Source organism: Manacus candei, unplaced genomic scaffold (assembly GCF_025592945.1).
Source record: "Manacus candei isolate 608988 ecotype Guabito, Panama unplaced genomic scaffold, ASM2559294v1 h1tg000082l, whole genome shotgun sequence".
Classification (NCBI taxonomy): Eukaryota; Metazoa; Chordata; class Aves; order Passeriformes; family Pipridae; genus Manacus; species Manacus candei.
In genome coordinates this window covers 3,408,867-3,419,440 of record NW_026138130.1, presented here as the reverse complement: position 1 = coordinate 3,419,440, position 10,574 = coordinate 3,408,867, and the positions used below count along the sequence as shown (strand labels likewise).

Below are 10,574 nucleotides of genomic sequence, written 5' to 3'. Positions count from 1 at the left end.
TACCATCAATTACAGAAGAACAGCACTGGGGAAGGGGCAGGTGTTTCACTTCCCTTGTGTGGTAGCTGGCAACAAACAGAAAACCCCTCTCCAGGTGCTAACAGAGGGGTTTTAACACAAAACCTCACCAGAGTTCTGACTGGCTTGATCTGCCAGAGAACCAAAACACACACTGGTCACTACTCACAGGCTCAACGCGCAACTGGCACCTAAAATACAAACCAGGCTTCTGGAGGGCCCTCAAATTCAGAAGATGAAGATTTGTTACATACAATTTTATTTAAAAAAAATGCTGTAACACATGCTAATAGGAAAATTGGTTCTTTTCATTAAATCCCATTAGTCCTTTTTCTGCTGAGCAGCCTGCTGAGCTGCCTGCTTGGCATTGTTGGCCTGCATCTTCTTCAACCCCTTCTTATTGTGTTTCTTTGCAAATCTCATGTTCCTCAGAAACTTGGGATCAACCTGTAAAAAACAGGGGAAAATAAGCCATGTTGTAGAAGGAACCTGTAAAAACATATATATCTTCAGTTTGTTTTAATTATTCCCAAATGTTGGCTGTGACTAATTCAGATTTTTTTTCCCTGATTTTTTGATAAAATTGTTCTAGCCACGTGTAACCACCCTTTAACACCTATTTTCCTTAATTGCCATACACATAAAAAAATCCAATACTCCAGCAATAAACCCACAGAAAGGACAAGTAAAGCCGTAAACAAGGCAAACTTCATTTCCGTGTCACGAGACATTCTGGATCTGGAGTACCACACACCAACCTTGGCAGCTGAGCACATACACATGTAATCCCTGGGCAGAGACCAATGCTGCTTCCTCAGGTCTTTCCTTTTTACATTAAAGGCAAAAAACCCAGTACAGAGAAGAGCAGCACCTCAGGTTTTGTCAGCTACTGGCTGGCCCATCCTGTCATGGCTGGGACCAATGCTCAGAACTATCAGCTACTGCTGCACTGAGAAACATTTGCTACTTCTCTTTAAAAAGAATTTTAACCAGCACAGAGGAGCATCAGGATTTTGTCCTCTTAACCCATGCACAGTGTGAAGGGACTGCTGGACTGTTTGGAGGGGGCAGGACTGAACCCTCACTGAGCTTTGCAGATGCTTTTACATCACATCCAAAAACCTTATCATCACACCTACAAGGCAAACGGAGTCACAGCCCTGCCCAAATCCAAGGTGTCCTGTTTTCACTTTCAAGTGTGGAAAAACATCCTGTTCTATCACTTGGAAAATCTCACCAAAAAACCCAATATACTTTCACTTTCATGTGTACTGGCCAGAAATGCCAATTCTTCTCATTTTGTGAGTGAAAATTCTCTGGATTAGAACAATATTGAAGGATATAGGGAAAGAGACACAGCAGGACTCAAAAGAGAGAGGAACCATCCAGCTGACAGATGTTTGTTTCACTGGAAGCAGGAGTTAGTGATGCCCACCAGAGCAGGACACAGACAAAACTGGCCAATAACTTAAATGCAGTTTCATAGACACAGAAGGGCAGATTTTGTGTGGGCTAGAAATATCACAGCTGCACATAACGTAAGCAGAAGATATAACAGAAACAAAATAATACAAATACTGGGGTTTTTCATGGTTAAACCTCAGTGGCTCAACAGCCTGGGAATACCAATGGAAATACTCACCCCTTTGAGAGATTCATATCGATGGGACCTGGGTTTCTTGATGCCATTTCTGTGCCACTTGCGGGCTGTGTGGAAAACAAGAAAATTATTTAAATGACAATTTCTGCTATTATTAAGCAGCTGTAAGAGCTTCCTTTTAAGTGTACCTGACTATCAACACAATGTGTCACTCTCAACTGTACAGGACCAAGCAGGACCTACTTGTGGCCTTTGCTAACTTACAGCACTGATGAGAAGACTCCAAAAAAGAACTATTTTATCAACGTGCTCATCTTTGGATGGCACAGTATCACAGTCCGAACACCATCCAGTAGCATTATGGAATCCCAGAACCAGGAAGCGACCATTAGGATCACCTCATTCCCCCTGCCATGGGCAGGGACACCTTCCACTAGCCCAGGTTGCTCCAAGCACCATCCAACCTGGCCTTGGACACTTGCAGGGATGGATGGGGCAGCCACAGCTTCTCTGGGCAACCTCTGCCAGGGTCTCACCACCCTCACTGGGAAGAATTCCTTCCTAACATCCAAACTAAATCTGCTCTCTGTCAGTGTGAAGCCATTCCCCCTTGTCCTGTCACTACACATTCCTGTAAAAGACTCCCTCTCCATACTCAGTGATGATCATCACAGGATTAATGAGGTTGGAAAACACCTCTGAGGTCATCAAGTCCAACCTATCACCAAACATCACATTGTCAACCAGACCATGGCACTCAGTGCCACATCCAGTCTTTCCTTAAACACCTCCAGGGACAGTGACTTCACCACCTCCCTGTGCAGCCCATTCCAATATTAAATCACCCTTTCTATGGAGAACTTCTTCCTGATGTCCAACCTAAACCTGCCCTGGTGCAGCTTAAGACTGTGCCCTCTTGTCCTGTTGCTTGCTGTCTGAGAAAAGAGTGTCTCAAACGTGAAACTTGCAAACATGAAACTTGCCTTTTTCCTGGTTACGTATTAGTTCTATATTGAGCCCAGACAAGCCCTGACTCTCACCAAGCTCTTTACAACAAACATACCCCTTCATCCCCGCACGCCACCACCTCGCCTCGCTGCAAAGCCCCCTGGCAGCCTGCGCTGCCACAACCACAGGTCACAGCAGCGGGTCAAAGCCCCTCGGCCCACGCCGCCCCTCCCCGCAGCCCCTCAGCCCCGCTCACACTGGTTGTGCGTGGTGTGGTTCTTGGACTTGGCCATGGTCGCACCTGCGGGAGAAACACAAACGACTCAGCCAGGGGGGCCAGCAGGGGAGAAGCTCCTGCCCAGCGCCCACCCAGCCCAAGCTCCGCTTATCGCCCCTCTCCGACACCCTCCAGCCCGGCCCGGCCCCTCCCGGGGCCCCGATGGGTCCGGATGGGTCCGGATGGTGCCGATGTCCCGGTGTCGGGCCCGCCCTCACCAGAGCCACTTCGCCGCCGCCGGGCCGGAAGAGACGGAGCACCGCGGGGGCTGCCGGGAAAGGGCGCCGCGCCGGAACCCCGCGCACGGTGGTTCCGCCCGGCGGTGGTTCCGCCCGGCGGTGGTTCCGCCCGGCGGTGGTTCCGCCCCGCAGCCTCCCCGCTCCCTGCAACGCGCTGCCGCTCTGTGTCCACCCCGCTGCGGCCTCGCTCCCGCACCGGGACACCCCGCAACACCCAGCGGTGCGGCGGACCCCAGCCCCTGGAGACACTGCTCCCCTTAACAGCGCAGTCCGCAACAACACGGTCCCCACACCAACATGTCCCCCGCCATGGCCGCTGCCTGCCCAGGGGAGGGAGGCGGGTCCCGATGTTCCTGTGCGCTGCGGTTTATCCTCTTGTTCAGCCACGCTCGGGCAATTATCCTCTCGTTCAGCCACGCTCGGGCAATGCAGGCACACACGGGCAATGTTCCTCACGGCAGGGTCACTGAACGCCGTTCGTCTTTATCTGTGTTTGCTTTCAAACACCTCGAGTGCTGTGTCCAGTTCTGGGCCCCTCAGTTTAGGAAGGATGTTGAGGGGCTGGAACGTGTCCAGAGAAGGGCAACGAGGCTGGTGAAGAGTCTGGAGCACAAGTCCTATGAGGAGTGGCTGAGGGAGCTGGGGGTCTTTATCCTCGAGAGGAGGAGGCTCAGGGGAGACCTCATCACTCTCTACAACTCCCTATTAGGAGGGTGTAGCCAGGTGGGGGTCGGGCTCTTCTCCAGGTAACCAGCAATAGGACATATTTTTATGGCATTGCTTTTATTTTACAATGAGAGGCACAAGTGAATTGTCTAAAGTAACCCAGACTGGAAAAGACAGCCCAGAGACCAAAAGCCCCAGGACCAGTACATGGGAGAGAGACCTGGACATTTTTTTCAGTCATTCAGTGATTGCTTGCAGAGCAATTGCTTCTCTGCCTCAGGTTCAGATACCTGTGAACAAGTTCTTTCTATTACAAAAATAGAGAAAAATAGATGAAAAATAGCAATATTCTTTTTACTGGCATTTTGCAGCTGGAGTACAAAAGCCTGCTCAAAATCCTCCTTGATAGGCAAACTTCTGACTTTCTAAACTCTGTTGTTTTTTTAAATTCCTTCCACTGTAGTGAGCTGCAGTCTTTACTTGTACAACACTGTGGCCAGCTGATTGCAGCCAACAGCAGAGGGAAATTCTGACTTTCCTGATAGTACAAAGAGCTGAGCTCAGTGGAAGACAGAACTGAGTCCCAGAGGTGTGTTTGCCTCCATTGCATTGCAGAAGGCAGAGAGAAACAGGCTGCCAGGTGCCCTTACGTTGGCCATTAGATTACGAAAACTCTTGATCTTTTCCACTCATTTCTGAGCCTTCCTTCATAGGAAGAAACAAAAGGGTTTATTTTATGGTTTCATCTACCTTTTCCAAGTTCTTTCACTATCCTGCTGCAGTTGTTGTTGTTGGAGCTCCCTGGGAGTCTTTCTCAGCTGCTGGTGAGACCACATGGGATGAGCTCTCAGACAAGTGGGGATAAGAGAAGCTGTGCTTAATGCCCAGGTGAAATACAAGACCTGTAAGACAAACTATTAAAATAAAACTGTGGAAGAGTGTTCAGTTTACAGGGCTGAGTGTAACATATTCAGGGTGGTTTATAAATCACTGCAAACCAATGCAGAATATCAAGTAAAAAGGATGATCCAAGGCAGGATCAAGACCTGTGTGTACCATTGGGCGATCAAGCCCCCTTGAATTGGTGCTCTGATGAGCTGCCACATCTCTAATTATGGCACTACTGGGAATGATTGGCCAGTTCAAAACCTTTAATCATACTTTTAGCTATTACAGACTTAATTAGCGCATGTTACCCCAAGTGTCCTCTATTAAAGGAGCTGTGCTCATTAAATAGGATTGTAAGTACTCCAGCAGCAAAACAGTTATGAAAAAAATCATAGGTTAACATAAAAATCTCGCAGTGCCTTTGAGGACCGTGTTATCTCAGTCACTGTCCTTGCATTACACACGTTTGTGCCAAGGGATCTCTGTTGGGTTTGTCACAGTTTTCATGCTGACACCACATTTCAGCAGACTCCCCTATCCTCCTCCCTCCCTGTGAGCTGACATTAGTCTTGGGGTGATGAATTACCACAGCTATTCCCATTTAGTAATACCAGGGACTCTAGAGAGCTCGGTGCCCAGTCCAAGCACTCTGCAGGTATAAACCAGGAAAATATCACTAATTTCTTGTTATGTGAGAAGATAAGGCTGCCCCCAGCTCTGCACGGTGCTCTCTGAAACAGGGGTGCTTGCAGGGCTGTCCATGGCCCAGCGTGGTGCTGATGCCAGAGCTGAGCCAGGATGAGTTTTACAAGTAGGGCTTGAATGGAGGTTGAGGCCAGTCATTTCCCAAGACATTAAGAAATTTCCTCCCCATTTCCACAGGAAGAAGACAAGGAAAGGCTGCGTTCATGTTGGACACAATGTAGCAGTGTAGCTCTGCCGTGCCCCAGTACAGAGGTGGCCTCTGCTATTCAGTGTCCTCCACACCAGACAAAATCAGTGATAAACAGTTTCAGGTGTTGATTTGGAGCTCAGCTGACTTTGCTTGGCATGGACTGTGGGACACCCCTAAAAGCTGCTCCCCTGGGGAGAGGTATCAAGCAGTGGGGAGAGTGCAGTGATGGTTTCAGCTACCCCAGCTGGCTCACTGCGAAGGTGCCCACTCCCAGCCTGGGCTGCTCCCAGGGCAGCTCGGGCACTTGCCACCCATCACTCATCCTGCCTTGCTCCCTGGAGACACAATCGAGGTGGAGCTGCTGTGTGCAGAGTTGTGCCTTGTCAGGGAGAGCATCCTGTGGGATATGGCCACCTCCATCATCCTCCTTTTGCCCCAGCAGGCAGAGGCAGGGCTGGGCTGTTTGGCAGGTCCCCAAGAGGTCCCTGGCAGGCTGTGATGGCTTTGGGGCAGTTTGTGGGCTGTTCCCAGCTTGTGGGCAAACAGGGCTTGGCTGTGCTGCAAGCCCGAGGTGTGATGGAGGGGAGTGAGGATGACTGGCAGTCCCCAGGGACAAATGGACCAACACGCCTCCAGAGAAGCCAGGAAACACAGGACATGGAGGCACTAGAGGGAGCCTGAGCATAACAGATCCCGCTCCTGGCTCAAAGTGAGAGGACTAGTCCCAGTCATGGAGAAGAGACATCTCCAGGCAATAACTGGAGAGAATCACACAGCAGTTTACCCCTTGACCTGGCATCCTACCTGGCTGTGCCTTTTTTTTCCCTGGCAGCTGTTACAATTTCCTTGAAGACATGAAGAAATACTTTTCACTTACAGAAAGTGCCAGGGAGACAATCTGGCTCTGTGCGTTTGCAATTGGAAGTGAGAAAAAACAGTGGCAACTGGTGGCAACTGTCAGACTGGAGGGTTCAAGAGAGAAGGAGTTCTTGCAAGACAAAGGGTAGCAGAAGTGCTGACCCACAGCCACACATATCCTTGTGGAATGGGGAGCTGGCGTGGCACAGCCCTGCATGTGCTCCTGGACTGATGGCAGGGACATGGGGACAGTAGCTGAGGCTTGTGTCCCCCACTGGTGCACTGCAGTCAGCACCAGTCACCAGCACTGGTGCACTGCAGTCAGCACCAGTCACAGAGCTGAGGCACGAGAAGAGATTGGAGACTTGCAATCCTTTAGTGAGTGTTTCCCCCATTAATATTTTCATTGCATTGGCTTTGGACAAGGAACAGAGCCACTGGCTCCTGATCCATGTCTGGGTCTCCCCCTGTCAGTACTGTCACCAAGGATCAGCACAACAAGTGTGAGCGAGTCTCTGGCTTAGCTGCAGATGGACATCAGCGCCAGGAGGGGGCAGGGATTGGGCAACAAACACTCTGCACTGGTGTGGGAGTCTCCACAGTGGGGAGATGGATGTGTCTGTTCCAAGTACATCTGCAAAGTGCATCTTCTTTTGCAATGTTTGCATTGGGCTAAGAGTTGCTTTCAACAGGGTAATCAAGCTTAACTCAGTAGAAGTCAGAGGAGCAACCAGAAGAGATGGGTGAGCAGGGACCAAAAACAAATGCTCCATCACTACTGGCTGCCCTTGGAGGTTTTCATTCCCCCACAGAGCCCATCCCTCAGATCAGCCCAGACCCTCCACGCATTGTCCACAAGCGTATTCCTGTAAGCAGCTTCCTACCATGAAGGCAGGAGGAAAAATCAGGAAGCAGCCTGAAATGCAGCCCTGACCTTTCTCTCCAGGCCTGCCACCTCCTCCCACTCTCCCCAGAGCTGGCACTACTAACAGCTGGTTTCCTCTTGTTATTTTTCCACCTCCACTCCTTCCTCCAGAGGGGAGGCCGTGCTGGTGGCCCACGTACCGGTGACTCACAGGCTGGGACCCGCGAGGAGCCAGCTCAGCCTGGCCAAACTTAGTAACATCTCATTTTCCATTGCCTACATCCTGGATGATGCTGCTGGCTGGGTTCATCACTGGCGGCCTTCTCCAGCTACCTGCGGGGTTTGGGAGGACCAGCAGTAGTTGGGCTGAGATGGAGCAGCCCTTGATGCAGATAAATTCCATCTTGGTGAGTGTTTCTCCAGCTTGCTTATAGCTGAAACCCACGAGATGCTCTGGACATCAAAGAGGGCTTTTCGGGCTTGGGAAAGGTATAAATAAAGATGTAGACAGGACTGAATGGTAGATGCATTTTCCTGGAAGCATTTGAGTGATTTGAGGAGAGCTTAGGGGTTTAAAACTGATTCCCTATCTCTGTCAGTCAGCCTGGCTGGATGTCCCCAAATCAACAAATGTCAACTACAATCACAAAACTGAGCCTGGGGCACCTGCAATGTGGGGAAGGATGGTCTGCAAAGATGGAGGTGCTGCCGTGGTTGGAAGCTGAGAATGGAAAATAGCTGGATGACAAGCAGGCTGACTGCAGATGAGCAGGCAGAGCATGGAGACACGGCTCCGGGGCAGCTGCAAGCCCACTGAGCAGGACCCTGCGGCTCCTGGCAGGGCTGCGTGGAGGGGATAGCGCCAGGAAGGGAGCAGCCGTGTGCGCTCAGCCCACGCCTCTTGCTTTAATGGGATTTTCCAGAACACTTTTTGCCCCAGTGATGGAACAGGAAGCTCGCCTGCTGCTTCTGAAGGCTGGGGTGAACGTGTGCAGCCGACGTGACACCTGCTCAACCCGCGCTTCCCGAGAGCCCGGCTGTTGGGAAGGAGGGAGCGGATCCGCAGGCACAGCGTGTACGGAGCAGCTGATCGCTGCGGGGAGGAGGCACACGGAGGCGGCTGGGAGAAACGGAGAGGGCTGACCTAAATAGATGCTGAGCTAATTTATTCATTTCTCTGCTTTATTATTTAACACAACTTCGAAACGGCTCAGGACTTCTGGTTCCTCTCAGCTCTGCTGCTGACGTTGGGATGGGGTTATTTTTTACCTGATTCTTTGCATCCATCGTGTTGACAAGCACAGCACACCTTAGCAGCCTGCTCTCCTGTCAGGAGGGCCAGGCAAGCTATGGGAAAGCTCCAACACAGCCACTTTCAAGCCAGGAGCACAGAAAGGACTTATTTTAAGTTATTTTGAGCTTTTGCTTCACCTCCTGCCTAAGGAGCTGTTCAGATTTTGGCCTGCTTTATGCATTGCTAATAGGGAGATTTATCTCCAACTTAGCTGGCTGGTGAGAGGATTGGTGGTTCATACAGCACGAGGCAGCCTTCAGCCTCCAACATCTTCCTCCAGGCAGGCTGCCAAAGGCAGCCCCAGGCTCTGCAGCACAGGGGCTTTCAAGGATAAACCTGGAGCCTGTCTCACTTCCAGCCAGCCTCCTCTCTGCTCAAATCCTAGCAATCCCCTGAAACACTGTCCAGGAGGAATTTATTACTAGAAGGACACAGAGCCCCAGCTTCCTGGGGAGCTGTTCAGGCTGCAGTTCACCCCACGGGCTGCACGTGTCCTCTGCGAGCCCACGTCACGTTTTAGCACTGCTGAGGTTTAAAAGCCACAAGCTGGTGAAAAAAAAACCCCTGATGCCTGCGCAAGTTGTCTGTATCCCTGCAGCATTTCTGCGCAGGAAAAGGGGACAGGGGCAGAGCTGCTCCTGTGTGAAGTCACTGTTTCCCAGGATTCAAACAGTACAGCACCAACTTGTGCCATGCAGGGTCCTTTAATTTTTCATTACGGCTTGTCACTTGATGTATGAATTTAGGCCAGTGTTGTATACAGTTACCCAGCACCTCTGTTATGATTTTTAAATTGGATTATTCATCGACCTCATTGATTCCTTAAAGATTTCTAAGCAGTGGAACGAGCCCTGATGCTGTTTAGCTCGGCAGCCAGGGCACTTCAGCTCACCCGCCTTCGTGTTGCTGGAGACGTTTGTGATGTTGCTGGGGGTGGGATAGTGCAACTTCACAGGAATGAAGCAGTTAAGGAGGCTGCAAGTTAAAGTCTTCCAAGTCAGCAGGGAAAGTCAGGCATGGGGCTGTGGAGGTAGGTGCTGCTTCCCTGGCACAGTCAGCCCCTTCTCCTGCCTTCCGTACTTAAACTGGGGCAGTGCGAATCCTTGGCAGGGTCCTGTCCTGGCAACCCACAGCCTGGCCCATGACAGGCTTTGTGTTAAATGGTTTTAATAAAAGTGATATAGCGTTTAGATATATTGGTCTGAGAGCCCTGTGAGGCCAAAGAGAACGAATGGGTAAAGGACAGAGGCAGCCCAAGTGAATTGAAGTTTTTCTTTCTCTCCCTGTATCCTGGACTGGAGTTTGGTGGATAATGCCCTGAATTGCCTAATGAGGTCAAAAAGGCACTACGTTATCCCACATCATTTGGGGTTTTGATCCCTTGCACCTTAATTGCATGGGGCTGATTAGGATGGAGTTAGGGTAACTGAGTGTCACCTTGGGATTTAGGATCCATGATGTGAGCACAACCCACAGCCTGCAATAGAGAGGAAAGTCCTTTAATGAACCAGAGTGGGCAGCAGGCTTGAGGTGAGGGCTCCCATTTGGCTGCTGGCTCACCTTTATCATCTGCACAGAGAGGATTATTGGGAAGCCCTGTTGACAAAGGCTGCGGCTGAAAAGGAAAATGAATTTCCACACAAAGGTGGTTTGTTTGTGCAAAGCAGAGAGAGAATAAAGAAGCTGCCAAAAGAGCTGACACTAAACCCACTGCTTACCTGCAGCTCATATGATACCATGACTGAAACCTCTCATTTGCAGCAACGTAATCCAAGATGTTCCTTCTGCAGAGCAAGAAAGTAGGTTATTGCTCAAGCAGAGCTGAGGAGGGATAAAGAGACAAACGGGGCCCCATCCTGCCAGGTTCTGTGCCCTCTGAGCAGGGCTAAAGCCCTGGCTGGCAGCGTGATTTGGGGGTTTTGGAAAGAGTTTGCACGTAAACCCTTTCCAAACCTTTAGGAAAGGGCTGGCTGTGCTGCAGAGGCAGAGCAGCAGGCAGAGTGTGGAGCTCCCAGCCTTGCCTTCA

General features: G+C 50.6%; 1 protein-coding gene across 1 annotated transcript; it reads right to left on the bottom strand.

Moving 5' to 3' along the window:
• Positions 1 to 245: 245 nt before the first annotated feature.
• RPL29 (ribosomal protein L29) lies at positions 246 to 3,163 on the bottom strand. Its single transcript, XM_051811495.1, has 4 exons — positions 3,062 to 3,163; positions 2,823 to 2,867; positions 1,661 to 1,725; positions 246 to 465 (listed from the first exon to the last, which is right to left on the bottom strand). Exons 2-4 carry the CDS (start codon positions 2,857 to 2,859, stop codon positions 340 to 342), a joined length of 228 nt encoding a protein of 75 aa, XP_051667455.1. The 5' UTR covers positions 2,860 to 2,867; positions 3,062 to 3,163; the 3' UTR covers positions 246 to 339.
• Between the last annotated feature and the right edge of the window lie 7,411 nt (positions 3,164 to 10,574).

Bases quoted from the DNA above. Each gene is read 5' to 3' on its own strand.
- RPL29 (XM_051811495.1), bottom strand. From the start codon at position 2,859: ATGGCCAAGTCCAAGAACCACACCACGCACAACCAGT. The intron at 1,726-2,822 runs GTGAGCGGGGCT...TTTTCCACACAG, and splicing joins CCACACCACGCACAACCAGT to CCCGCAAGTGGCACAGAAAT. The intron at 466-1,660 runs GTGAGTATTTCC...TGTTTTTTACAG, and splicing joins GATATGAATCTCTCAAAGGG to GTTGATCCCAAGTTTCTGAG.